The sequence below is a fragment of the Oikopleura dioica genome, chromosome 1 (assembly GCF_907165135.1).
Source record: "Oikopleura dioica chromosome 1, OKI2018_I68_1.0, whole genome shotgun sequence".
Taxonomy (NCBI): Eukaryota; Metazoa; Chordata; class Appendicularia; order Copelata; family Oikopleuridae; genus Oikopleura; species Oikopleura dioica.
In genome coordinates, this window is record NC_137291.1 from 9,447,682 (window position 1) to 9,475,664 (window position 27,983).

General features: G+C 43.7%; 6 protein-coding genes across 6 annotated transcripts; 4 read left to right on the forward strand and 2 right to left on the reverse strand.

The window, feature by feature from the left end:
• Nucleotides 1-7,509, reverse strand: LOC145695480 (E3 ubiquitin-protein ligase UBR5-like). Its single transcript, XM_081772463.1, is given in 10 exon segments — nucleotides 1-159; nucleotides 201-330; nucleotides 373-427; nucleotides 476-759; nucleotides 800-933; nucleotides 980-1,073; nucleotides 1,076-1,429; nucleotides 1,479-3,653; nucleotides 3,702-7,439; nucleotides 7,442-7,509. Coding segments are annotated over 10 exon segments (7,074 nt in total). The 5' UTR covers nucleotides 7,485-7,509; the 3' UTR covers nucleotides 1-92.
• A 1,148-nt stretch (nucleotides 7,510-8,657) lies between these two features.
• Nucleotides 8,658-10,991, forward strand: LOC145699218 (uncharacterized). Its single transcript, XM_081776484.1, has 8 exons — nucleotides 8,658-8,928; nucleotides 8,971-9,275; nucleotides 9,318-9,611; nucleotides 9,654-9,929; nucleotides 9,978-10,224; nucleotides 10,270-10,447; nucleotides 10,490-10,637; nucleotides 10,685-10,991. The coding sequence occupies exons 1-8, from the start codon at nucleotides 8,726-8,728 to the stop codon at nucleotides 10,783-10,785; spliced, it is 1,752 nt and encodes a 583-aa protein (XP_081632610.1). The 5' UTR covers nucleotides 8,658-8,725; the 3' UTR covers nucleotides 10,786-10,991.
• Nucleotides 10,992-11,506: 515 nt separating this feature from the next.
• LOC145695311 (putative amidohydrolase YtcJ) lies at nucleotides 11,507-13,117 on the forward strand. The gene is made up of 4 exons (XM_081772311.1): nucleotides 11,507-11,633; nucleotides 11,685-11,832; nucleotides 11,878-12,249; nucleotides 12,294-13,117. The coding sequence occupies exons 2-4, from the start codon at nucleotides 11,750-11,752 to the stop codon at nucleotides 12,979-12,981; spliced, it is 1,143 nt and encodes a 380-aa protein (XP_081628437.1). The 5' UTR covers nucleotides 11,507-11,633; nucleotides 11,685-11,749; the 3' UTR covers nucleotides 12,982-13,117.
• Nucleotides 13,118-13,121: 4 nt separating this feature from the next.
• Nucleotides 13,122-13,782, forward strand: LOC145695313 (protein FAM107B-like). Its single transcript, XM_081772313.1, has 2 exons — nucleotides 13,122-13,488; nucleotides 13,534-13,782. The coding sequence occupies exons 1-2, from the start codon at nucleotides 13,197-13,199 to the stop codon at nucleotides 13,644-13,646; spliced, it is 405 nt and encodes a 134-aa protein (XP_081628439.1). The 5' UTR covers nucleotides 13,122-13,196; the 3' UTR covers nucleotides 13,647-13,782.
• A 28-nt stretch (nucleotides 13,783-13,810) lies between these two features.
• On the forward strand, nucleotides 13,811-16,023 carry LOC145695312 (transmembrane protein 185B-like). Its single transcript, XM_081772312.1, has 6 exons — nucleotides 13,811-14,201; nucleotides 14,243-14,365; nucleotides 15,174-15,297; nucleotides 15,343-15,476; nucleotides 15,521-15,755; nucleotides 15,797-16,023. Exons 1-6 carry the CDS (start codon nucleotides 13,896-13,898, stop codon nucleotides 15,895-15,897), a joined length of 1,023 nt encoding a protein of 340 aa, XP_081628438.1. The 5' UTR covers nucleotides 13,811-13,895; the 3' UTR covers nucleotides 15,898-16,023.
• Nucleotides 16,024-16,064: 41 nt separating this feature from the next.
• On the reverse strand, nucleotides 16,065-27,467 carry LOC145695310 (uncharacterized). Its single transcript, XM_081772310.1, has 15 exons — nucleotides 27,423-27,467; nucleotides 24,113-24,188; nucleotides 23,803-23,963; nucleotides 23,216-23,272; nucleotides 22,415-22,461; nucleotides 22,266-22,371; nucleotides 20,501-21,727; nucleotides 20,089-20,401; nucleotides 17,613-19,999; nucleotides 17,370-17,565; nucleotides 17,142-17,322; nucleotides 16,917-17,096; nucleotides 16,496-16,872; nucleotides 16,315-16,452; nucleotides 16,065-16,268 (listed from the first exon to the last, which is right to left on the reverse strand). Coding segments are annotated over exons 2-15 (5,436 nt in total). The 5' UTR covers nucleotides 24,178-24,188; nucleotides 27,423-27,467; the 3' UTR covers nucleotides 16,065-16,267.
• Between the last annotated feature and the right edge of the window lie 516 nt (nucleotides 27,468-27,983).

Sequence of the window (27,983 nt, forward strand, 5' to 3'; positions counted from 1 at the left end):
CATTTTTTCAGTTATTTTATTTTGTGAAGTACTGAAGGTGAACGACATTGAAATTTAACATTGAAATTTTACAGTATCAACAGAATGATAAGCTAGACAAATCCAAAGGTCTTCGTTTTGATAGCCATGGACAGTTTCTGCCTCAGAATAGCTTTGGAACTAAAAAAGCTTGATCAAGCTTTGAAGACTCAAAATCTCACCTGTAAAGGGGAAGGTAAAGGCGGGAGATACAAGTATTGGCAGAGGGCAGACTCTGGTCATTGGGACCGCGAATAGTCACTGAAGGAGCAGGCTCAAAGGCTTCCTCGCCGGCTCGAAGTGCAGGAGCCCCTAAAATTAATTGAGTCTTTGTATAGCTTTCATGACTGCTACCTGTCCAAAAATAGAGAAGCTCCTGTCTCTCTTGCTGCGTAAACGAATCGACAACCTAAACGATTTAAAATATTTATCAACACTTTTTTATAAGATGACTCACCTCCCACAGCCACTTCTGCAACTTCTGTACATCATTCTTTTCACTTTCGTCTTTCGCGTTACTTTCATCATTGAACGTCGTCATTGCTGTCAACTTTGCGACGTCAACAGTTGCGACTCCGTTCACCAACAGCCACCAATCCTCTGGCGTGAGTCCGGCAAGTGCCTGCTCTGATACAACATCGAAAATTCCCTTTCTCAAATGCTCAACAGCATTTTCCCACTTTTTCACCATGATGTAATGGGCGTATTTACGCACGTAAGTGTAAACGTTTGCGCTCGTCACTGAAAAAAGTTAGTTTCCACTTTCAATTTGAATTCTCACCTGCGATGTTCTGGCCGTCGGGAATAAGTTCAACCGACTGGATAGTTCCATCGCGGGTTGTCTCGTCGATTTCGAAGGTGAAGCCTAGGTCCTCCACTGATTCAGGGTGTTCTTTCGCGGAAAGGACCAGTTTTCTTAAATATAATAATCATAAACATGTTTCTAGGTACAGCTAGCTACCTGAGAGACTCGAAGATAGTTGAGTCATAGAAAGCCAGATCATGCCAGTTGACTCGTCTTCCAAGAATTTGCTTCACAATCGGACGGGAAAGGGGAGTGGGCAGAGCTCACTATGAAGAAGACCCAGACCGAGAATTCGCCCGACATTACGGAAAATATTCATTCGCCGTTCAGAACCATTGCCGGGATTAGGGCAGTAGTAGCGCTGGCTTGTGCTGGGCATCGTGAAGAGAGGCTCGTCATCGGGGTCAGACTTTTTACTGGCTGGCTTTTCTTCAATGTATTGGCCGTTTTCTTTCAAGACTTTGACTGCTTCGGCAACTCGCATCTTGCATAAATCCTCGTCATTTGTCATGAGAAGGCGATTAGATGCGGAAGATTGAAGGAACATTCCAGTGATCTTTGCCGCATTCAACTTATCCACAGAATGAATCTTTTCATAAAGTTGCTCTAAGATAAAAATTAGTGAGCAAAATAGTTGATAATGAGAAGGTCTTACTTTTCAAATCGTTGGAGCTGTTCTTGGCATGAGGATCATCGTTACCCTTTCCGGGGGACCATGGGGCAGCATTAACATTCAATTGACCCTTGTCTTTGTTCTGTCTTTGTTGATATCGCTGCAAACCAGATAGCCCAGAGCGGCGAGAGATGTACTCTGACTTCGAAGAAGACGAAGGAGGTGGCAAAACGTCCATCTTAGGAACAGGAAGGTCTTCAAGGAACGCATCCGCAATAGTGGTGAAGAAGGATCGCATGACACCATTTCCCTCGCCTGGTTCTCCCTCAAAACGAACCTTGATCTTTTTTGACACCATCAAGCCATCAGCACGGCTTGAGGGGCGACTGACTGGTGCCATCCCTGACCAAAATCCTTGAGAGCGCACACTCTTTGATTGATCCTTGCTCTCTTTCTTTGCGAACTCGTCATTGAGCTGCTTGATTGTTTGCGGAATAAGCTTTTCACGCTGACGATGGACAACAAGGGACAATTCTGAGTTCTTTGCGCCTTTTTGAAGATCTTCCATTTGTTTCTGGAATTTCGATTGTCGAAGGTTGAATGATGCGAGCTGTCGGAGGACAGAATCTTGCTCCGAACCGACATCGTCCATGAAGACACGAGCAAAGATTTCCACACAACTCTTCCAACGTGAAAGAAGCGCGTCCGGCTCGACATGATTGTCTTGTCCATTTGACTCGCTCACGGGCCACATAAATTCAGACTCCTCATATCGCCGAGTCAAACTCATATGTTCAGGTAGCCGAACGACTGAGGATTGGGGCGCTTGTTTGCCTTCTCCGCGAGTTCCACGGCCGAAAAGTTCCTCTTTTGAAGCTTTTGGTCGAAGAAGGTGAGGCTTGTCTGCCAATGGAAGCGCCTTATCGAACGGAGTCTCGAAGGGATCATCGTTCGCGCCGCCGAGGAAAAGCATCGAGTCCGATCGGCGGAAGAAAATATGAGTTGGAGTCTCATTAGCTCCAGGAGAGTCAGTTTTCTGGCTTTGCCTTGGAGTTGAGCTCAATGCTCTCTCCGATTTGAGCAGTGAAATGAACGCATCCAAAACGTAGGCAACATGTCGAAGAGCTCCAACATCAATTGAAGGCATGACATCAGAATGTTCAGAATTCTGTTGCCTCATTAGAGACAAAGCGTAAGTCATGAATTCATGCGCGGCGATGTGGTTCTTAGTTCTCTTCTGCCCATCAGAATCGTTTCTTAGACGAAGATGATTTCGGCGGGTTTCAGAGACTTTGCTCAATGTAGCTCCATATCGCAATTGTGATTCAGTCCAGTCCATGGTGGTCATTAACCACTCCCAAGATGGTCGGAGGAGTCGCTGGACATTCGGCATTATCTGATCAGAGTCCGTTGATGGACGATTCAGATCAGGCTGCAGAAGAAGAGCAACTTGTTTGATGCAAAGGGCTGCACAGCGGGCAAGCTTTGATTGGCTTTCGGAAGTTTGGCAAGATCCGGAGAGTGACATATTACGTTTAGAGGGATCTGCACCACCAAGTGCGCCAAAACCTTCTCGGATCATTCCACCGCTCTCTCGTGGATCTCTCATTCGGTATCTGCTTTCACGGACAGCCCATGAAAGATTGCCACTGCCTTGCTGGTCATTTAGTCGGCGACGACTGTTTCGCAAATGGACGATATCAACGTCAGGGAAGATTCCTTCGAAACTTTCATCATCAAAAGGAGTACTTTCTCGATGGTCTCCATCATACAGAGGAGAGCCGACGTCAAATGTGGACCCGTCACCCCATCGGTCTTCGTCTTGATCCATTTCTTCTTGATCTTCCATATCATCATCCTCATCGACTTCTTCCTCGTCGCGCTCTTCATGATCATCATGCTCGCTGTTTTCCTCGTCCGTTCCGTCTTCGTTGAAATTGCCAGTTGGCCATCCGCCATAGTCTTCAGGAGGGCCATTGTGCAAAATATCCTCTTCTTCCAAGTATGGATTATCGTCCAGAACCAGCTGATTGTTCTCATTTATCTGCAATACTGGTAATTCCTCTTCGTCCTCAGCTCCCTCGTCATCTCCAGTGATTTCGCCGTCTTCTTCACCTTCATTCTCATCTTGATCATTCTCTCTATCATCGCCATCTTGATCACTGATAATCTCTTCGATGGGTCGATCATTGGTGGCATCCATTTGGTCGTCATTCTCTGAATGATCTGTTTCAGGAATATCGAGCTCCTCTAAAAGGTTCCAACCTCCTCTCGCTCGGTAGGCATCTCGCTCATCGATCTCTTCCTGCAGTCTGTTTGAGCGTTGTTGATGAACTTCGTTTAATCTTCGTTCAAAAGATCGAATAGCTTGATTTCGGGCGGCACTTCCCCAGCGACTTGCTCTTTGAGTTCGATTATTTCCTTCTCCAGAATGCTCCTCGCCAAACTCCGAGCGATCATCAGTATTGAGCAATCGACGGGTGCTGCGGCTGAAATTTCGGCCTTGAATACCTTCACGGTTGTTAACGGGGCGATTACTCATTCGTGGCGTATCACTTTTCTTTCGTTTCGGAGCGCAAGGATCAACCCGGAATAATTCGTCAGTTTCGCCGATAGCATCGTTGGAGTTCGAGAAAAATTCGAAGCCTGGAACTGGCCGGACAGCGCCAAGTCGAACGGGCGCGAGGAGAGCATCAGATGTCTGGCAGAGTTCTTCGATTGCAATATCTGGCAACTCCTGGAATACCTTCGTAAATCGTTCAAGGCACTTGCGTTGAGCTTCGTTTGTCATCGTGCTCGGCTGAAGATTTCCTGCAAAACACACATAAACTCTCACTACTGAGCGAATGAAACGGTGGATTCCAAGTAGGACAGTTTCTTCCCGGTCGGTTCCTTTAGCAAGTTTATACTGCTCAGTCAGGGTATTTAGTAGGGCGCCCATGTAGTCCCATTGGCTTGAGTGAGATAGCCGAAGAAGAAGGGTCTGGACGAATTTATCAAGCCGAGCTACTCCTTGCTGAGATTCCAGTTGAGTTTTGTCCTCATTGGAGTATTTCGACGAGTAATAACTAGCGGAGAGACTGTCTCTCTTGAAAACGACTAGTCCTTCGACAGCCTTCCACTCTGCAAGACAGTACTGCAAAGCTTTTCGACAAAAGACAGGCGGTGACTCGCGGCTAGAAGAACTACTTGAGGCATGAGATCTTCGTGCACCCAAGTTTTGATTGTCAACTTCGGCGAGATTGTTTTGCTCCTTGATTTGGCGCGCAACTGTATGCGCGAGGAACTGTAGAATGTGCTCGCCTTTGTTGGTGGAGACATGGAAGAGCTGAGTGTGAGTAAGCATCATTTCGAGCAGCAATTCGCGCTCCTTTTGATCGCCAGGATTGAGAGCCTTGCACGCACAGCTGCTTGGACAATCACAATAGGCAGTTGGCGAGGTTTTCTTGAGAACACACTCGTGGCCAACGTGACAAGTTTGGGCGCACTCCGTGCAGCAGCAAAGTGACTCAGTCAAATTGCAAGTCTTGCACTCATAAATATCCTGCTTTATATGTTGTTTCTTTGTCCATGTGTAGCTGCAAGTATCGTTGCAGCAAAGAACATAAAGCGGGTTGAGTTCACGAGGAGAGTTGTCAGGGAAGATGAATTTTTTGATGGCACTACTTGAGTTGGAGCTCTTCTCGGCTTCGCACAAGTTTAAAATTCGCTCGAAAATCAAGGCAGCATCTTTGTATGCTCGCCGAATGATTGCATACATGAACGGAGTTCGTCCGAACGCATCTTTTTCTTGAAGAAGCTTTTCGCAGGCAGAGGATGATAGACAGGAATGCCCGAGCAAAATCTCAAGGCAGTTTTCTTTTGGAACCGATTTCCAGCTTGAACCAGAATCTTCCTTTTTGTTAGATCTGGTCTTGCTAAAAGGTGCGCAGATGACAGAAGAACGATTGCTATTTTCCATTTTCTGGGTGATCTTTTGACGAAGTTCTTCGGCAATCTCTGGCTTAACGATGACAGAAATAGATTCAATCATCTCCGCAAGAGATTTTTGAACATCTGACTTTGTTTGATTCTTCTTGTCCTTTGAAGGAGCATTGCTATCGATACAAACGTGAAGTAGATTTCGCTCTCCATCAACAACTTCGCCGAGAAGGCGGGGAATGACCCCTTGCCAAATGGGGTTATCGGAAAGTACCGAAAGAAGGGCTTTCAAAAGATCAGGATTGTTCTTGATCAAGATTGGCGAGAGAATATGTCGATCCAGGCAGATGAGAGCTACAAATGCCCGATCGCGTCTTCTAGTCTCGGTCACATCAGTCATGTTGTAAATTGAGCTTGTAAGCGCGTTTATTGGCGGCAAACCGAGCCAAAACCACTCCGGATCTTGAAGTGTTCCTTCGTTAAAGAAAATCGGCTGGTGGATCTTCTTGCTATCGAGGAGGATGCAAGGGACATCACCGAATGTGTGATCAATTTGAACAGCGTCGTCTTTCGAGAAGCACTCCGGCGTGGCTCTCAGGGAAACTGGTTGATTGATGAAGGTGTTTGTTCCGAGGTCAAATTTTCCATATTGAATTTTGCCGGAGTTGCTATTTTTCGAGATCAAGTGCACAGTTGCTTCTTCATCGACTTGAGCTGAGATGACTTTCGAAGAACCAATGTTGAGTTTCTTCGGAGTCCGAATGATCGCCTCGATTGATCTTGTCGATTGATTCGCGAGGCATAGCTCTTCTTTTCGGAAAATTTTGATTCCAGGATCGTTAATTTTCTCAGCGTTGCCGTAGCTGACGATGCAAACATTGTCCTGCATTCGTTTGATAGTGCCAACAACTTCAGTTCTGTCCCCTTGCTCATTAGGAAGAAAAACGACATGTCGCAAATCCCATTTCTCATGCTCCGCCGAGTCCGTCTCTTCGTGCTTACGTTTTCGATCATTTGACGAGGAGCTGACTGGTTCAAAACTCTCGACGAGAAGTTCGTAAGGCTGGAGGACCTTGAATTCAACAGCTTGTTTTGTGTCAAGCGAGACGAGATCATGAACCAGTTCGCCAATTCTAGGTTGATTGTCGAGCAGTTTGATGGCGCGAGTTCGGGCTCTGTAAGCTGGCTGCTTCTTCAAGCAGACAACACTTCCTACCGAAAGGGCTTCTTGCTTTTTGCTAGCCTGCTTTGAAATTGCCTCAAGCTGACGCTTGCGAAGCTCGTAAGGCGCAACGCCCATCCAGAACGCTTCGTTTCTTACAATGACCAGTGTCCACTGAGAACATGTGTAGAGCAAGGCGTTGGACAGATCACCAAGTTCTGAGTGGACAGCTGCGGGGGTATCAATAAGATTTTCGAAGGGGTTGATAATTGCATCGGCGAGAATAGCAATTTTGTTGGATTTGGTAATGATACTTGCGCGGCAAACACTTCCTGCAAGTTGAGTCACTTCCTCGTTGAGCAGACCAAGCTCCTTCGTTTTCGGATGGAAAATCACATCGCCATCTTCTACTACCCGATAAGGCTCAGAATCGTGCCAATTCCACTGATGAAGTCGACCACAGCTGTCGAGCGCGAGAAGTTCTTCGTGAAGAGCAGCAATATTCACGAACTCGTATCGTTCGTCCTCTTTGTTCAACGGCCACCATTCAGCGTCTTGGTACTGGACGTCTGCGTTGGGCGTATTTGCGTCGCGGGTAGACGACTGGCGACTAATTTTTGGCGGCGGTTCGTTGCTGGATGGATTTGCCCGCCGAGCACTAGCAGCTTGAGACGCGCTGAAAAAGGGACGGATAGAAGAGCCGCGTCCGCGGCTCATCATAAAGCCGAACATTTCTTCCTCGCGGCCAGAATCGCCAATAATCTGCATCAAATCTTCAGCTCCAGAAATGTGAGGAAGATAGGTGGAGTGCATGCTCGGTGGAGGATCTTCATCGCGCGTCAAAATGTTGTTGATCGCCATGTTTACGTCCAGATTGGTCATTTGCAGCTCTTTGCGGATTGTGTCTCGTGGAGTGCCAGGAGGACATCTTCGCATCGCTTGATGTGGTCTTCTGGCACTTGCATTGATTCATCAACCGGCCGCCCACCGATTCCTACGAGATTTATTAATTAATAAATTATTATCGAAAATTTACCTGGAGGACGGCGATGATAACTTTGATGCATTCTTCCTCGATGAGAACGAGATTGAAGCGCTAGTCTGATGTCTTTCGCAATATCCGTGCTCATCAGGCCCGAGTATGTGCCCGACTTGCTCGATCCTTCTTTCATTAATGATGAGTCCTTATCTGGAACTTTTTCTTTCTTTTCCAACACTCGCGGGCTGGCATGGAAGCCGACTCTGCAAATTTGGCCGTCTTCGGTGAGAAAAGCGAAATGACGGGGACCGATTGCGGCCTTCTTCATTTTGAACTGCTGGAGTTCATAAAGACCGGTCGATACGTCATTTTCTGCCTATATAAGTGTTTGAAAAAGAAGTAAGACTAGACTATCACTTTACTAATAAGCATTATACCGTATAATAATTTATACGGTATAATTTATACGACATTCCCAATGGATTCAAGACTGATAAAATATTAGAAAAATAACAAATTAATTTATGATTTTCAAGATTTAAAAATAAAACACCTTCCTTAGATAAAACCTTCAATTTTTCTTGAAATTCTTGCTCAGAAGCAGGGAGTTTCTGGAATATAACTTTTATATTCGACATTATGATTTCTTTGTTTCTTTTCTTCGTTTTTCGATCTCTACGTTTTCTTCGTTTTCTTTGGCTTCATAAGGAGCCGACTACAGTCCCTTACTACACCAGGGATAACTCCTTCTTCTGGTTTTCTCTCGATGAGAGTGTGCCTGCTCGCTGATTGGCTTGTCCGCTCATTCGAAAACTCTCGAAGGGGTTCGCAATACTCACGCAAGGATTTTTTTCACCGCCGGCTAGAGCATTTTTTTATGAATTATTGATTGAGAATTATTCAACTCAAAAAATTCCAAAAAAATATCGTAAATTTGTAAATATGCGTACATACGAATTGAAATCTTTCTATTTATATTCTTCTGTTGAAATTTACTCATTCATTAATTATCACGTTTCTTTGGTACTCCATAGAGTCTTACAGACAACAAATTTTGTTCTCCTCGGGTTAGTCGGTTGCGTCATTTTTCTCTTCAACAACAACTGATCATTATCTACCGTGCCGTTTAAAAACTGGCACGGCTTTTCCATTTCTCCTCATTCTGAAGATCTGTTTTTCAGGATCGCAAGATAGCAATTTATTTTTTTAAGAGCGAAGGATTCAAAAATGTACTCCCGTAAATCGGAATTTGATGGGCATCGGCGGCTGACATCCGTTCGTCGATCAGAGTTTCCAGGACAAGGGAATCGCCAGCCAAGAGAGAGCATTACGGCGGATGCGTACAGATTGAGCATCGCTGGTGGACAATCGACGGTGAAACGACCTAAATCGCACGCATCGAATGATCCACGTGATCTTTCCAAAAAACAGTAAGCAAGCATGTCCTAATCATTTCTTCAAAATATACCAAGGAACCAAAAAGAAGCTATTGAGAAACTTCAATATTTTTTGATCGACCAGATCAACTTCCGCGAAGTCTCGATCAAGGAGCTGTCCACCATGTCAACCGGAATGTTCCTTGAGATTTTCTCAGCTCTTGTGCGCACTGTCTTGGGCCCACACTACTTGACTAGCCTTCAAAATGGCAATGGCAAGATGAAGCCACAAGAGATGATCGTTGAAACTATGCGTGTGTTAGACTACCCTATCAAATTGGTCAAATCGAGCTTTCAAAATCTGACGAAACAGACGTTCCCAATTGCACTTGGCGTTTTAGGTAAAAATCTTTCCATCTAACCGTCTTTTTCAACGATTTTAGACTGGCTTATCGAGCTGATAAACATCAACCAAGCAGCAGAAAATGCAAGCCAAGACACAGAGGGCCTCGAAGACTTGATTCCCATCTTCGAGGGGTACGCTGCCTTTGCCGCTAAAGAAGGAGACGTAGATGAGATAATTGACCAAATGTGTGACGAGAGAGCCCGAGTGAAAGAAAGAGAGCTGGAGTTGGACGAAGTTGACATTGATGATGCGCACAGGCGATTGGCGGAGGCGCGACTTGAAGTCAAGGATTTCAAGAGAGCGAAACTGACCTGCGAAAATGATCTCGTCGGTAAGAGTTTCTTCGAATTTCTATGACTAATTTTAATTTAAGATCTGACGAAAAGGATCGATGACTCCTCAAAATACCTCGCGATGACCAAGTACAAGACCGAAAAAACCGTACAAGAGGTGAAAGCGTTGCGCGAAGAAGAGACGAAGCAAAAAGAAATGATCGAACAACTCAAAAAAGACAACTCAGAGATCAGAGAACGAATCGGCGATCAAGAGACAGCCATTGAAAAGAAACACCGATACAATGCGCTCCTCGAAGAGGATCAAAAGTGGCAAGAAAGTGTTGCGGCGCAACGAGAGGATCTTGGAAAAATTCGTAAATAAGCTTTTTACAAAGAAAAGTCGTTCTTGAAATCATTTTAAGAGGTCAAAGTACAACGGGTTCGAGCGAACGCAAGAGATATTTTGATCGAATACAACACAGCCGCCAACTCGCTGCGGGAATTTTCCGAAAAGTTCAAGATCCAATCTTCTATCTCTGCAAATGACTCGGCAATGCTCGAAGAAAAGCTGAAACTCGTCAGCGAGGCGGATCAACGTTGCCACCAGCAGATCAGCTCTCTTACGAGTGAAACGGACATGCTCAACTTTGAAAATGATGAGCTTGAAAAGTATGTTTTATTCTAAGATATCGAGATTTGACGTGGGTTTTTCAGGCAAATTCAATCGGAGCAGGATGACCAAGACTTTGTTCAAATGCAGTTCGATACAAGATTCAAAAAGAGCAAGGTCGAGCTGAAAAACGTCGAGGAAGAAAATGCCATTCTCAAGAGCCGAATCCAGAAAACGAAGGAAACTGTTATCAACATCAGTGCAGACATTGAAGCGCTTCAAGTAAGTCAGTACGGTAGATCCATCGTTAGAATGTTATTTTAGTCGGACAAGACGGACCTTCAGCGAAAGCTCCAAGATGTCAAAGAAGAAGACAGCAACGCCACCTTCGCCAAAGACGAAGATAACAGCTTGATAGAGCTCCTCCAAGCGGCGGATGAAAAAAAGAAAGATGCTGAGGCTCAAAACAAAAGTAAATCCAAGACCTTATCCATTATTCATTAAAAATTTTCTATAAAGCTGTTCGGGGAATCTTCGAGCGAGAAATGACCGCAGTCCAGACACGCATCAAACGCGCCGAAGAAATCCACGAGCTCAGCAAGAAAAACGAGCTGAACTAAACTTATTCCTCAAGTTCAACTTTCATATTCCCCCTTATCACACTGCCCCTTTATCACTAACCCAAAAACCCTCACTTTTTCATTTTTGAAAATAAACTACATGATTTTCAAGATAATCTTGCTTTCCTGACCTTCTTATTAAAGAAACATCAAACTGACTATCAATCTGTTAAACGGAGGCGTCGATCAATAAACAAGTGTCTTGATTTTTAAATTGACATGGGTCAGTATCGTATTTTGTCTATTTATGTTTGACAAAGTTGCTTCCGCTGACTTTGCTATTCTGACGCTCTCTCTTTCACTGATCTATAAATATAAGCAGAGCTTCTATTCAGCCGCGAAAATGGCAGACAGTACGGTCTTATATCACAATGGCTCGATTTTTTCAAGAAAAGGGCGCCCAGACTCGTGGATTTTGATAAAAAATGGTAGAGTTGCATCCAGGGGAACGTCAAAAGAGGAGTTAGAGAAATACAAGGCATCTGTCGCGAATTGTGTCAATCTTGAAGGAAAACTACTCACGCCAGGTAATTATAGACGACTCAATTGTTGGGTAAACCTAAACGATAGCAATCAGGCATCGGCGATGCGCACATTCACGTGGGCGACGTTGGATGGGGCAAAGAGGTCCTTGACCTTCACAGGAGAGGGCTCAAGAGCAGCATTTTGTATAAATTACTCTTTTATAAACTGTCAGTTTAAGTGATCCCCGAAAAGCTCACAGTCGAAGGAAGATTTTGTCAGATTGACAAGAGAATACTTGAACTCAGAAAAATGGCTTTCAATAAAAGATACGGTGAAAAATTTTGAAGCGCTTGGTTGGTGGGAGGAGGCTGACGTTCCGGATCGTGAGTTTTCTCAAATAGAGACTCAGGCGATTATAAAGCAATAATTAATAGTGAAAACATTGGACTCTCTTGTGAGCGATCGACCGGCGATCTTTCACCGTAGATGTCTTCATGTGATGGTTTTGAATTCTGCTGCAATTGCAGCGCTAGGCTTAGATTCTGATGAATTTGTTCCTCCAGAAAACATCGAAATCGTTAGGTAGAGTGATTTGTTCCTTTTCAAGCCAATAACAGCCGAATTTAGGGATCAGAATGGAAAAGCAACGGGGCTTTTGCGGGAAGGTTTCAATCTTGTCTCAGAAATACGAGTAGAATCAGAAGAAACGCTCAAAAGACGAATTCTTCTCGGCCTTGAAAGTTGTGTTAAAGCTGGTTTGACCCAAGTTCACGCCTGCGAAGGAAAGGAGCCAGGTCTACTTGAAGCCTGGATTGAGCTGGCGCAAGAAAACAAGCTAAAGATAAGAGTCTTCCTATCAATCTTTTACGACGCCTTTGTTGACTTGAAAACGCGGGGCATTCTTCCGAAACAAGGAGAGACTTTCGGAGATCGGCTCACTTTCGACAGAGTAAAGTTGTTTGCGGATGGAGCTCTTGGTGCTACTACTGCTGCCCTTAGGTAAAAGACGTTAATAGGCTTGAATTATAGAAAGTTTCGTTCAGTAAACATTACAAACAAGCTCCCCACTCTGGAATCGCCCTTGAAAGCGTCGAATCAATGACCCGTAAGTTGAAAGAAATCATGAGCGAAGGATATCGAGCTGAAATCCACGTGATCGGAGATCGCGCCGTTGATATAACTCTCGATGGACTTGTCAAGTCTGGCTTCTCGACAGATCAAATACGCGGCTTCCGGCATGTGCTCAACCACTCGCAAATAATCAGAAAGGACCAGCATCAGAGAATTATCGATCTTGGCTGCTCCTGCTCAATCCAGCCGCAATTTGTCACTTCCGATGCACCGTGGGTGTACGACTCTGTGCCTGACGAATTGCATGATGCGTTGTACACCTGGAAGACTTTCCTTAATCTCGAAATTCCTGTTCACGGTGGCTCAGATTCGCCCGTGGAAGAAATTCTCCCTCTTGAAGCAATCGATGCTGCTATCAAACGATGCAATGGAAAGGGCGGTATATTTATGCCGGAAGAATGCCTCACTCTTCAAGAATCCCTGTCGATTTTCACGCATGGTGTTGCGCAAGGAATACGACTTGAAAACAAGATTGGCTCGCTTTTTCCAGATCAGCTCGCCGATTACAACATAATCGATGGTAGTCTTGATGATACCTCTGTTGGTAACTGGAAGATTCTCGAGTCGTACGTCGATGGAAAACTTGTTTTCAAGGCTTGAAACCCGCGTCATCGTACCTATTTTATTTCTACAATCGTTTAATTACTATCAGTTCTTTCTCAATTACAGTTCGATCAAAAGCACGCAAATTTTCTGTAAAAAAACCCCCTCCAACTTTGAAAAAGCGAATCTTGATTTCTTCAATTAAATTAATGCTATCTAATTAATCATCGACAACTTTTAACTATTTCCTCTGTTCAGAAAACAGAGAAAAAATGAGCTCGTACACAGGCCAACATGCACCTTTGACCATTCCAACAGCTCTTATTCCTTCAAACGATACAGAGAAGCTGATTCAACCGAAGCCTGTCCCGAATCCTGTACTCGCTTCTCAACTTCATAAAGCGTTGAACTCGGAGATCAAGGTCAAGTCAAAAGCAGGCACTTTGATTGAGGAGAAGTCAGAGTTGGAGAAGATTTTTCATTCGAGAAAGACAAAATCTGTCCAAAAACCTGCTCCTGATAATCGAACGCCAATTGAATGTGAGCTTGGATCTCGCTTACAAGGTATCTTTAACAAACATAATTTTTAGTAAATCAACTTTTTTACAGAGCGACGACAACGCCTCGATTCTCTGGAGAAACCAGCTTCAGAAAAAGCACCTGCTCCTTCAGCCGACGAAAATGTCCCTGAATTCATGAAAATAAAACTTCGAAAAGCATGAACTCCAAATTTACAATACTCTTTATCATAATTTTCTTCACGCGCACACAATCTCCTTCAGTTCCACATGAAATTACCTCCAGTCCGTCTTATTTTTAATTTCTTCTTTCTTAATTTTCTTCCAGCACCGCATCTTTTCCTTTGAATTTTAAAGTTCTAATCGTTAAGAAATTCATTTTTGAGTAATTAAGAACGAAATCGGCTGCAACATTTGCAAAATTACAATTTGACGGGCAGTACGGGCTGGGTCATGGACGGGAAGCGGTTGTTTGTCGACTGCAACCCGTCCAAATTTATCATTTTTTCATCACTCTTTGTCTTCTCGATCGTCCTTTCCTTGAAGCTCGATGGAATCATTTATTGGAATAACTGGTGCATCTTCGCGCCTCTCTTTATTTGGAAGGCATCTGTACTTGTTGGAGCGTTAATGGGGTGCATAGCCTGGTCTAGGCATCCCGAATCTCGTGTCGAGGGATACGTGGAGTTCCATGCCATGCTAATTGCTGCAGGAATCCATTCGCTCCTGCTCTTTTTTGAAATACTCGTTTGCCTAAAGGTTAGGAATAAACTTGTCCGCAATCTTTAAAGCGTTTTCAGCTGGAAACAAATTTCTTGCCAGACGAATATGGTTGGGTAGTTTGCTTTTTCCCAGTCTTGGTGCTTTGCCCGCTCTCCGTTGCAGCGTGTATCTGGGGCTTCAAGCATGACCGCTCTCTTGAGGTAAGATTAAGGATATAGCCGTTCTCAAGGCACTTTCGTAGCGCCAAAAGGGGACGATAAATTTTTTTCATTTCAAAAGGAACCCTACCTAAAATTGCCTAAAAAACCTGATTCTAGTGTTCTTTTTAATTTTTTAATGGAAAAATTTCTCTCTAGAGCAATTTTAAATCTTACGATCACTTTTTCTCGAGAATTTTCCATTGAATCGGTCGAGTTTTTTTGATAAATTAATAATTTGGACCTTTCTCTACATTCCTAGGGTCTAAAGTTAAATAGATTCCAATTATTTATTATTCTAGAGCCATTTTTATGAGGCTTACTTGAGTGAGCCGAAGCGTCAGACAGCGCTCTGGTTTGCTGCGCTGGGCGCCCTCCTCCATCGCGCGGTGAGGCGCGTAAATGAAAGAGCGCGCTGATTGGTCGAGCGCCCTGAACGCAGCATTAATGAAAAAGAAAAGTCAAAAAGAAGAAGACGCTAGAATGAAAATTTGCTCGGGTTTTGAAATTTTGAGGCCCTAGAAAGATAGATTAGCAGTTATTTATAACAAAACACGGATTAGTTTTAGCGATTTAATTGAAAAATTTCGAGTAAAAGTGATCGTAAGATTTCAAATCGCTCCAGAGAGAAATTTTCTTTGAAAAAAAAATTAAAAAACATCAGAATCGAATTCTAGACATAATTTTAGGTAGGACCTGTCTGGGAATGAAAAAATTTTATCGCCCCATTTCGGCGCTACGAAAGTGCCTCGAGAACGGCTATATCCTTAACTTTTATGAACATGTTTCAAAGAAAATCTTCTACTTGTAGCTCGAGACAGTAATTTCTTCCAATGTTCTACTTTTCATTTTCATCGCGCTGAAGCTTGACAACGTTATTGATTGGCAGTGGAAAGCAGTTTTTATTCCGCTCTGGGTTGTTATGTGCCTCCCAGGTAAATTATACAATTGATGATGCCTTTCTTGAGCCCTATTCGAAGGAATTGTCGCACTTTATTACGTCATCTGGGCACTGCTATTCCTCCGTCAACCCCAATACACTTCCGATCGAAAAACTTCATTAACATATGCAACTATCTGGCTTTTAGTAGTTATTCCTTTGATTGCTTTTGAGGTAAATGCATGTTGAAAAATTCAGTGCAAATATTCGCTCATTAGGTGCTACTCTCGTTCCGACTGGACGGGGACGCCCAGCTCGAGTACATGAGCATCTTCACCCCGCTGCATGTTTGTTTGTTCACACTTATGTTGACGTCCTGCGGTGGACGCGGCGGGAATCGATGGTGGTGTGGCATGCGCTCTGACTTCTGCACTGCGCTTTTGAGAACTTGTTCCTGCCTTACTCTCTACGGGAACATCTATGTTGGCGAAAAAGATGACTCTTCAACATCAGGTTCTATCATTTGATAAAACATCGATTCTAACTTGTTTCAGATGCTTCATCAGATCACGATCCACGAGAAGAGCTGTTTCTTCGCGATCCACGAACATTTGACGTGAACTATTCCATTATCAAAATCAACGTTCCAGATTAAAAAATACGTACTTGAAGTCAAAATCTATAGCATAAAAATGTCTAAAATTCTACATTCTACCTGTTCCTGCCACAAATCCCAATTCCCGTTTCTTGCTTGTAAAAATAAAAAACAGTGAAATTCATCTTTGAGAGTCTCTTTTTTCCTCTCAATTGCGAATATGTATCTAAGTAAATTATGTATCTTTATTTTGGTGGACAGATAAAGAAAGAAATAATTGAAACAAACTTCTCCGATGGCAGTTTCGCGTATAAATAATTGAGTGAAGTACGGTTTAAGCTGATCTGATGGGTTGCGGCATCGAGATTCGTGAAATTAAAATAATAAATGTCGGCAGGAATGAATGAACTAGTATCGGTTCTCCTTGATTTCTGAATGTATAATTTAGCTTGATGAAAAATTAATCGCTAATCGTACCAGTCAGAATCATCGGCATCATCTTCCAGACTTTCGACGTACTTGTCATAGAGCCGCTTATTTTTGGCACAAGACTTTTTGTTCAAATGTCGCTCGTAGTGGTTCTGGGCTGGGAAGCAGAATTGACAAATAGAGCATCTATGGATTCACATTTAAAACTGATTTAGATAAGACAGTTTACCTTATGCTTATTTGATCCGTCTTTGTGATTCTGAAGTGAATGTAGTGCCTCTCGTGGTCATTCTTCATGTGTACATTAAGCAAGCCAAATGTAGGGAAGCTAACTCCATTCTGGCAGATTTTGCAGTGGTATTCGGCGGGCGATTTTGAGTCTTTAGCGCTCACGGGACTTGTCAGCAATTCTTCGGAAGTCTCCTCGGCGGACTGAGATTGCTGGGAAGACTTATCTGGAGAGGAGGTTGAGCCATTAGAATTGTTGAGTGCGGGGGACAAGGGCTTTTGGATTTGAATTGGTGTCGAGGATCCCAATGATTTGGGGGTTTGTTTCGGGGTGGAAGAGGGGGTATTGTTTTTTGAAGACGTCGATTCCAATCCATACTAAATAAGAAAGTAAAAAATTCGCTTTGAGAAAGATATCTTACAGTTAACTGATCTATGTTTCTTTTACAAGCACCGTCCTTTCGTTGATGATTATGAAGTTCGTTGTCAGTCGAGTAGCAGAATCCACAGATTGAGCACTGGAATCCCATAACTGGATTCGGCACGATTCGCCACTTCAAATACTGGTCTGGGTGAGAGAATCTCATGTGCGTCACCAGTCCCTATAATATTGTATCAGTATTTGTTTTAATGGTTATGTTGGTTACCTTGACGCCTAGGGTCTCCTGGTTACAGACTGGGCACGGATTTTCGTCGCCACGGGTGGGCTCTTCGATCGTCAACCTCGATGTATCGTACTTCTTGAAAGATGCGATGTTGTCATTGCAGATTTTAGATGTATGCTGACGACGCCAAGCTTCGATTGGCAATTCTGTGCCGAATTTACATCTGAAGAGTTTTTTTTTATCAAATATCGAGAACCCAAATTCCTTTACCTTTTGCAGATATGAGTTGTGGTAGGCCATCTATTTGTCCTGAACTCGATGTATCTGTCAGGATGTGAGCCTCTAATATGTGCGCAGAGTCCAGTAAAGGTACCAGCGAGACATTTACTTAGGCAATACGGGCAATCTCGAGGTTCTGGTGGATTGCCAGACTCATCGACGGTCGAAGTTAAATCTTGATCCAGCTCTAAAATGAGTTTAAGTTTCCGCTGATCTTTATGAAATGGAGTTTACCGAATTTTGATCGTTTCATGTCGCCGAGGTAATCTTGTGCTGACTTTCGTTTGATACCATGGTTGAACTTGATCGATTCTCGGATTTGCTCCTGGATCATGACTTTTCCCTGTGGGCCTACTTCTTCGCACCACTTGTCGTACTTGATTCTTTCAGAGGCGTAGTACTCGCACTTTTTGGTCGACTTGTGGTTGTAAATAGCGGAACGAGAGTAGAAAAAGAAACCGCAGGCGTCACAGCGCTGATCGAAATAGTCGCTCTTGCTCGTTCGGAACTGGACATTCAGCTTTGGATGTTTTTCAGAAGCATGGGTAGTCAAAGTGCGGAGGGGAGCAACATAGATGCAGTTCTTATCTGGGCAGTGTGCTTTTACATCAGATATGGAGTCGTATCGCTCGAGTTCGTCTTGTTTGGAACTCAGATTCGCCACGTCCTGACTTTTCCCTCTAAGGGGCTGGAGCGGACTCTTCTGCTCTCCGTTCAGCATCGTGTTGACTGGACAGTCGACGATCTTCAAATGACGAGTCCAACGATCTCTTCCTTTTTCGAAATCGATTGGTGCCATATTTTCCCGATGCTTTTCCTCGGAATTATTGGAACAATCGCCATGGTCTTTGTTGAAATATTTTTCCGAAAAGTAGCCGAATTTGCAGCCTTCGCAGCGAAATTTAAACGCCTCAAATTCAGAACGTTTGAAGTGCCAGAAGCATTCTTGATGTCTTCTTGAGATGTGATAATCGAGGTTTTGATATTTGAGTTGAATCGGGCAGTCATTTATTGGACATTCGATAATAGTCTCTGGATCTGGCTCTTTCTCCGTTTTTGTGGGTACTGGAGAACTTCCATTTTGTAGATCATTCCCAAGGCCATTTCCGAACCCTTCGAGCAAACTCAATCCTGAAAGTCCAGATAGCCCGCTTACAGGCGATGGGGAGAAAGTGGTTGATAGCGCTGCTGTTATTTTGTCTAGATAGGACTCGTTCGTCTTACGTCGCGAATGGGGCTTGTCTTGATAGGTGCTCGTGACGTAATACTCAAAGAGGGCAGTGACGAAGTTGGAATGATCGGCGAGTTCGTAGGGTGTGAAGGTACCTGCGATACGGATGTAGGCATCGCACTCGGATCCTTTGTTTTCGCCTGGCAATTGGTGGGGCAGTTGCGATTTGTGTTGATGATAGGTTTTGGCAGAAGTAAACCAGAACTGGCATTTTTCGCATTTGCGATGAGCAAGCGCCATTTTAGTTCGACGGAAGATAATGTATTCCCGCTTGTGTTTGATACGCATGTGGCCAAGCACGCCTTTCATGGTCTTGATAAGTTGGCAACAGTTCCGAACTGGGCATAGATATTGTCCTTCGTGAGGCTTGTGGCTTGGGTTAACCTCTGTCTCCATAAGATCTTTACCAAATGGAGCCACTACCGTACTGGAAGCGTTATCCGTGTTTATATTTTCCACATCATCTTCTACGATGCTTAGCTCAGGGTTCAGTGGGGAGTCCACAGCCGGAGAAGACGAAGTCTCGTCCATGTCAAAGGGAATTTTGCATTTGTAGACATCTTCGAGAACGCGGAAATCGAGTTGTTCGTAGCTCGGTAATTCGTGGATGCTCTTGACCTTGCAATCGTGCAATGCCATACGTTGATACTGCTGGCAATAGCTAATTCTTGGCCCACCATCGCGGCTTGTGCCGGTACGTTGATTGTGCGCGCCGTAGTCTCGGTAATTGACAAACCAGAAAAGACAGTCGTTGCATCGTTTCTTGGTGTTTTCCCGCTCAAGTCGTCTGAAGAGAACATATGCGTTTTTATGATTCGCCTTGATATGGGTAAACAGGTTCTTCCAGCAAGCATGTGATTGAGTTTCCGGCTTGACAACTTGCTTCCTGCAGCTCTTGATAGGACAGACCATGTTTGTTTGACCGTTTCCAGTGATACTGACTGGCATCGGCAGAGGGCTTTCTGTTCTGCTTGAATTGAATTCGGCGATGGCATGGACTGGTGAACTGTCTACATCGGCGAATTCATCTGGATCGGTTATCTCAGTGATCTCAGTAGAAGGGTCTTCCATGATGCTCTGCTGGGCGATAAGTTCTGCAGCGTTATCAACGATGCAATCGTAGTTTTCAATGCACATTTTGATATCGACCAAAAAGAGGGGATTTTCATGTTTCTCCATTCCCTCGGCAAGTTTTTGGTAGACATCGCAGTATGTCCCTTCTGGCCGAGCACCTTCTGTTTGGTAGCGTCGATTGTTCTTATGATTGTACCATTCGGCGCCCTTCAACCAGAATTGACATTTGTCGCAGTAACGATCGAAGCCGCGACGTTTCATGCGGCGGAAGACAACAAAGGCGTTACGATGAGCGTTTTGCATGTGGATCCACAAACTTAAATAACATTAGGGAACAGAACAAAATAATATTAATAGTTTATTAGAATCTGATAACATTGAATATATGAATATATCAACGCACACCTCGATATATTACTTTTTCCTCCATGGGTAAAAGCTGTGAACTTTCTCTTGCAACCCCAAGCTGGGCAAATGTTTGTATTTCTCAGATTCTCCGAGTTGCCAGTGGAGAGAGATTTTTCAGGTGAGATATCGTTCACTGAGGGAAGCGTGGCTCCAGTTGACAGGGAATGCGTAATTAGTTGAAGAAGCGTAGCAGCAGTTTCTGGAGTCAACTGGTCGAAATCAACACCAAGTTGTTGAAAAGCATTTGTACTGGTTCCTGTATCGGCATCAGCTACAGCTGGGGATGGAGAGCGATCGGATGCGATGTTGTCTACAATTTCAAATTGATGTTTTATGATTTAATTGACTTTGGCCGAAATAAAAAATATTGAGCGGAGCTTCATAAAGAAAATTTGTTGACTATACTTACCGTGAATATACTGAGTCGTGTCAGCATCAGCCGGCAGTGTCATCAAATGACTTGGTGTTACTCTCTTCCTTGTTCCTGGTGGAGGCTTGTAATTTTCGCCAGTTACGGATTCTAGGACGTTAAAATCGATTTCATCCATGATCTCCTCAAGTGGTCGTTTATTTGGATCGTTTTCATAAGCCTCCTGCTGCTCTTTGGTTATGCGAATATTTGAAACGCAAGTATTCAGATGCCGATGCTTGTAGATCGCGTTTTTATCAGCGTAATTCCAGCTGCATGTTTCGCAAATCATCATGAGTCCCGGAACTTTGTGTTGCATTCGAAAGAGAACACCAGCGTAACCATGGGCGGGGACGAGATGTTTGAAGATTCCACCGAGCTTGGAAAACGCTTTGCCGCAGCTTTTGATAGGACATCTGTAAGACAGATCAGGACGGCTTTGTTGTGTCGGGCCTCGAGCCCACTCTTCTTGTACTCCTGCGAGGGAGAAGCGAGAATGGATGTCTGCAGTGGCTGGAGTAAATGAACTCGAGGGAAGATTTTCCGTAAGATGCTCCACACTGTTCTCTACATTTCGAACACCTTCTTCGAACATCTTTGCAGCGCTAAGAGCTGGATTTACTTCGCAATGGTCACGCCATTTATGACAATACACGTCTTCTTCAGAGAAAAAATTCTCGCCACAATCATCGCATCGAATCGCGACATCATTCTCTTCCTTGATTCCCAAATGATTACCCAGACTATGCGGTGTCGACTCGTCCCCGTGAATATCTGCTATAGCTTCTTCTTTCTCTTCTTGGCTATCGAAAGCGATTTGTTTCAGGGAATCGCATGGATGAGACCATTCGGAAGGTTTAGGAAAGGCGAAACCGCAATCATCGCATCTTGGGCCTATGAATTGAATGCAGGGAATGTTTCGCCGAAAATGCGCATTTTTCTTTGGATGCGAAGTTTCCATGTGCCAGCAGAGGAGGCCAAGCGAATCGAAGCCTTCCGAACAGCTGATTATCGGACATGAGAAAGTACATTCCGGTTTTTCCTCGTTTTCTTCAACTTCTCGTAAATTATCGCTGCATTGCGATTTGAAGTAGCTGATCATGGCGGGGGAAATAGTCTTCTTGGCGAAAACCGCGCATTGTTCTGGAATGTGCGCTTCGTATTCGCTGGCGGAAGCGAAGTGAAATTCGCAAATCGGACATCGCACCACCGAGTGATTGTATTGTGCTTAAGAAAAATGAGTGTCGCAAACTTTAGTGCAAAGTTACTTAGATAAATCGCTAAATGTCTGTGATAATCGTAAGGATCATTTCTAGGGAATAGAATTCGATGCGTATCATGCTCTGCCAGCAACAGTAAAAGATTGGTTGTAAAAATAGAATCCCGAAGACGCGAGCTCATAGAAGCACGAAAAACCGTCGATCTTTTCTTTCTCTTGCCGGCTCTATGATGGGTCTGAGAGAAGAATCGGGTTCATATCTGATGAATTGCGGGGGCGAGCCTTCAGAGAAAGAAAGAGCTGAGAATCACTAAGAACGTCAACGCTTTCCACGCTTATCTTAGCTTTCTAGAAGAATTCTTCTGTCGCATAGAAATTTGTACCAGCTAAGCTTTATTTTATGCGCTCAAATCAAAGCTCCCAAAGGTCAATCTGACTCAGAGGCTATGATCTTTAAAATTTTACTCATCATATAAAATAAGGCCGCCTGAGGAACTACAGTACTCCTGTCTTTCCAGGTAGTTACAAAATTTAAGAGAATCTTACCTTGAAGGTCGCGCTTGTACAGAACAAACAGGTCCGGATGATCGATCTCTAGATGCTTTTCGATGCCGCGGAAGCTTTCTTTTGTCTCGCAGGACATCATCGGGCACTAAACGATTTATCAAACATCTGAAAAGCGGAGTGAGACGCACGTGGTAGAGTGTTGAATCGTCTTTTAGTTCTACAGGCGACTCTTCAGGTCAGGGTTCCAATTTTGGCCGAAAAAATTTTGGAGCGGAGTGGAGAGATGAGTGGATAGCCCAAAAAATTTTTTGAGCGGAGTGGAGCGGTGAGTGGATCCCCAAAAAAAATGGTTGAGCGAGTGGAGTGGATGAGCGGAGTGGATTTTGAGCGGATTTTTAGGGAATTTTGAGCGATTAAAAAAAATTTTTTTGCCATTTCATACACCCTACAATACACTCAAAAAAGGGTCATGAGCAAGCCTTTCCTTTTCTGAAAAAGTATAGAGGTTGAAAAAGGTCGGGCCCCCACGAGCAGACAGAAACCGAAGTCTTCTTTGCACGCCGTGAGCAAGCCTTTCATTTTTCGAAATAAAAAGGGTTTTAGAGGGGTCTGATCATCAAACTTTTATGAAGAAATTGGTCCTTAATTAAAGGTTGATCCTGATATTATATCAGTGATTTATTCTCTTGATTATCCCCTGAGAGAATGTGATTCTTCATTTAAAAATAGACAAAACTCGGTCTCCAATCAGAATACGAGAAAAGGGGCGCTAAAGACAAAAATCCACTCTATCCGCTCAAAATCCACTCCATCCACTCAAAATCCACTCCAAAGTAGATTTTACAGGTTGGAGTGGAGTGGAGCGAATGAGTGGATACTAAAAATATAGGCTGAGCGAGTGGAGTGGAGTGGATCCACTCCGCTCACGCTCCACTCCACTCCGCTCAAAATCCACTCCATCGCTCAGCAAAATTGGAACCCTGCTTCAGGTTCTTCTTTGACTTCCTTTTTTACACTTTGCTCTGTCACCTCCATGTCTTCAGTTTCTATTTTCTCGGATCATAAATTGTTATAGACGGTTGAAACAGTATAAGCGAGTGTGCATTTACTTGTCCAAAAGTATTGGGTCGATTCACAGAGAGTGGCGACTCAGAAAGCGGGCCCCTGGCTTGGGCGCGTTTTCTTTTCTTTGTGAATCCACTAGACAAATCTCCCTATAGACTATCGAATCTTTTATGACTCCGCCGCGTCAGTCACTTATTAGCCCAAGATGTGATGTGAACACGGGTGCAGTAGGATAGATCAATTCAATTCCTAACTACTCTCTCACTATCGTATGAACAGTGACTACGTAAGGTAATGCACACATCCCGAAAAGAGAGAGCCACCAGGCAAGGTCTACAGGGCCTCGGGTGGGTGAGAAGAGAGGAAGAGGCCTGATGATCCAATATTTATTCAGGGCAGACCCAGACCTTTGAATACATTCTCTGATGTACAGAGAAATACATTCTCTGAAATTCAAGAAGGCATCTCAAATGAATTTTCAATCATTTTAACTTCTTTATGATCCCTTTTCCTAATGTTCCGTTGAATAAATCATTACCGGTATTGCTCGCTGGGGGACTCGGACTAGCGCTTGTTGTCGGACATAAATCATCGAGCGCGCTCGGAGCCGATAATTTCACTTTTTCGGGCGATGATTTTGTTGGCGTCGCGCTCAGGTTTGATGTTCTCGGGCTGAAATAGAGTTTGAGACGAGTGAGTCAATCAGATGATCAGATCTCTCTCCAGTGTGTGAGTCTCATCGTCATCCTTTGGGCGGTTCAAATCCCCTGAGGGGCTCTCCTGATGCGTCTGAGGGCTCAAGCCTCAGGTCAAGTTATTACCTTTCCGTAGCCTCAGGATACATTTCTTGTGAAGAGTTGACTGCTGCGCTTACTTTTTCTGGCATTTTGAGTTCATCTAAAAATAAAATGGTTAAATAAAAATGAAAACTATTGAAAATCTCTTGGTTCGGAATAAAAGTCTGGTAAGTCTGGGAGCGCGTGAGCTCAAGCCACTGCCTCAGGGCAGGACAGAGCTGTCCTTGGGCAATAGTCAATGGACACTTGAACAAAGCATTGACTCGTTCTCTAAGAGACGCTACAAGAGAAGAGAGCAAAGCCCACAGTCCACAAATAGCCCTGTGAAAAGCGAGCCCTACCCTCCGGCGCGAACCGTCAAACAAAACTTACTTTTGCCCACTGGATCTTACTCAGCAAGGCGATAATTTCAAACTTATTTCTCGGCTCTAATAAAAAGACAACTCCCGGGGGGATGTCTTTGACGATATCTGTCGACTACCTTGCTCTCTTATGCTTATTGTATTTTCTCCTGACGATAGTATAACCGACGCGCGAGGCTCGTTTCTATCGATTGCAAAAGAAGAAGAAAAAAAAACGGTTCTGCAGACCTTCTGTCTCGTGATCTGGTAAATATAATAAGTATTGAAAGCTCTCTCTTTCGATTTCTGTTGCTAATGATTCAACTTCCTCAAACCTCTCACTGGTACATGCCCTTAGGTGATGAATCTGGAGAGAATAAAAACGGAAGCAGATAGAAAAAGACTCATCAGATCTTCTGACTAGTATGATTAATCTCAGAATAGGAGACAACTCACAATCGGATAATCAGATAATACAAGCCTTCTGAATCAAAAAGCAAGACCACGTCTGTCCGATAGACAAAAGATCTCTGTTCTCTACCTGATAGAAAAAAAAATGAAAATTGAGACGATCAAAAAGTCACTTCAAAGTAATGCTCGGCTATTAGATGCCCGCTTGGCCCTGCTTCGGCGCAAAATCGATGGAGTTTTGAGGCTCTTGTATGTCTCTCTGTCCACATCTATTCTAAGGAAAGGAGAGCGTGTATCTTGCTCCCGAGTTCGAATCTGAAGCCTAAGGCGCGTGCCCGCTTCATCATTTGAAATCCAACATAGATAAACCCCTATTCTAAGGATATTCTGTAGCGTTTTACCTGGGTTAAGGATCTCTTATAACTTGCTTTGAAAATTCAGTTTGATTTCAACTCCTTCTCGGGCGTTCAAAACAAGAGACAGAGAAGGAGAATTGATGGCGCTCACTTGAAAAGTCGCCTAAAGGCTAAAGATTTCGGATAGCGATGGTTGGTCCCGCTTCGAAACGGTGGCAGGAGGCCACAGACAAATAACAGTAGCCAAGACAAAAATCGATAGTGCAAGCGACAACCTTAACTACCTTATCTATCGATTGGTCAGTTGGGGAGTATCATATGAAAAATGAAATGGTAGAAAATTCTGAGCACTTTCCGGTTTCACAAAATTTTCTGCAGTAGATAAAACTTTTATCCGGAAATAGTGAATATTAGACCTTTGGATGTTTTATCTTTGCATAGGCGTTCTATCGTGTTTACATGTATTTAACCAAGTCTGGTGTCTTTGGAAATTCAGAGGAAAAAATCATATATTTCTCAGAAAATTATCTGCACCAAAGGCTCAACATGCTGAACGAAAGAATCAATAACTTCGAGTGTGGTAAAAAAGTCGCTCTCCTGGAGAGCGGGCCACTTCATGAAGCACCAAATAGTCTTTGAGAATCGATCCGCTCGGTAGTTTGAATAACATGAATGCCCAGGCCTGTAAAATAAGAGAGTAGAGTCCTACTCATAGGAACTGCCTTGGCAAACATGATCTGCCATTAACCCAATTAACCCTTCCTTATCCGCCATAATTGGCCGACTGAGTGAAAGACCATTGAGTTTCATCGTTTGAATTGACAGTTTGACAAACGAAATTTGTTTACAAAAGAGCGTGCCTTATGGCGGCCCCTAAGAAATCATCCACTGGGCTTCATTGAGATTCTGTTTGACTCCTCTCAACGCATGAATAGGCACAGCAAGAGTGCCAGGGGCCGGGACCTGTCCGAATTATGAAAAATTTAAAAGGCAACGAAATTTTCTCCTTCTTATAACTTGTTGGCACCGTTTTCAATAGCTCTTTTTCAAGAGACGAGGAAAGAAACTGCATCGGAGAATTGTACTTTTCTATTGAACATTTATTTACCTCGTTATCTCCGCCGAAAGGTTTAAAACTGATAGTTGCACTGTAGACACTGAACTGTAGTTATAATATCGCGAGTTTGACGACTTTTTTAGCGTGCGTATGCGTGGATCTCTTTTTTTCTTTCTCTCGCTCTCTGTCGGTTTTCTGCGCAAAGATAATATCTTCCCAATTTTTATTCGGGTGCCCTATTGTTGTCGGGGCGCTTCTGTGGAAGGTGATTTTTGTCAGTTTGTTCGGGTTTCAAACGAGCAGAAAAACTGGGACACAGAGGAGGGCGCGCAACAAACAAAAAAATAATAACGCGCAAAAAGATCTCAAGAGGGATTGTGGCGAATGGGCCCCCTTCGTCAGTCAGGTGGTGCGATTTTATGCTCAAGAGAACGCCTCTCTCTTGGAGGCCTCACTCACTGGATCGTGATGGCCCTGTGACAGGTGGCCGCGGACGAAGGCCGCCCGAGGGGTCTCAACAGAACTAACTTATCCATCTCTCACTTCACCTAACCACTGCCGAGCTCTCAAGAATCACGATCGAACTATTTTTGAACTGACTAGGTCCACTGGAATCCTTACTTTATGATGAAGTTAGACCAAAACGCACTACTTAGTCTCCATGCTGATTTTTTTAAGGAACTTCCGTCTTAACTTATTTACTGTTATCTGAGTGGAATTCTGACCTTATCGTTTCTTTCAAAACCAACACATGATTTTAATAAGATTGAAAACTAACTAAAGGTATCAAAGTTCTTCTTGTTCTAAGATCTTACAGAAAGACATTGAGTCATTATTGAAACGAAAAATGTGTCTGTAAATGGTTCTTGATTCAGTCAAGTTCCGAAAATTTTCTTTATCAAAAAAATTTACGGTTGGTGATTTTCAAGTACAAGGAAAATGTCGATTCTTATCAGCTTCTCAGAGGGTCCGAGGAGGAAAACATAAACAGCTGCGGCTGTGTTGAAGGCGTGGAATCAAAATATCAGCGTTTAGTCAACCGTGACTAGGGTTTTCTTGAGCCTCTAGAATTTTAAGACGACTTCTCTTGTGCTCATTATCTCATATTTTTGCAAATGGAAATGTTTTAAAGCTGGCCGTATCTCTCTTCTCTTGCTGTGGTCTCTTACCTGATGGTTTTTGTGGTGCGAAAAAAATAAATTCTAGCGTGGCTGAAAAAGAAGCTGCGGAATGAAAGGGTTGTGTATAGTGTAAGCGGTATGCCGTTCGATTTGCGGAGCTTGACTTTGAGTCAGGGAGTAGTATGAGAATCAGGTAGTATGAGGATTGATAGAAGGTCTGATAGGAGCTGGTGGTGGTGGTGCCTCGGCTCTGCTACTACACCAGAGAGAGTTATTCAAGCGTCACTGGCATTTGAGACGTCGGGCAGGTCCATGTCATCGGATGAGTGAGCAGAAAGTGCATCAAGAAGGCGCCGCGGGGCACGAAAGCAGCAGTAAAAAGCACCAGATATCAAGAGAAGGCACCACCAAGGCAACTCGCCACCACCACCACTATCCCGATTTAGACTCAACCGTCCTTCTATCGCAGCACAGTGAATTGTCAACTGTCACGTCTCAACGCCAAGCCAGTCAAAGCGCGTGGTATTGATCTTCTTATTCATTTCATGATTTCCGGAATCATCGGTAGTAATGCCAGATGCGTATTCGTAAAGAAAATATTTCTTAAGA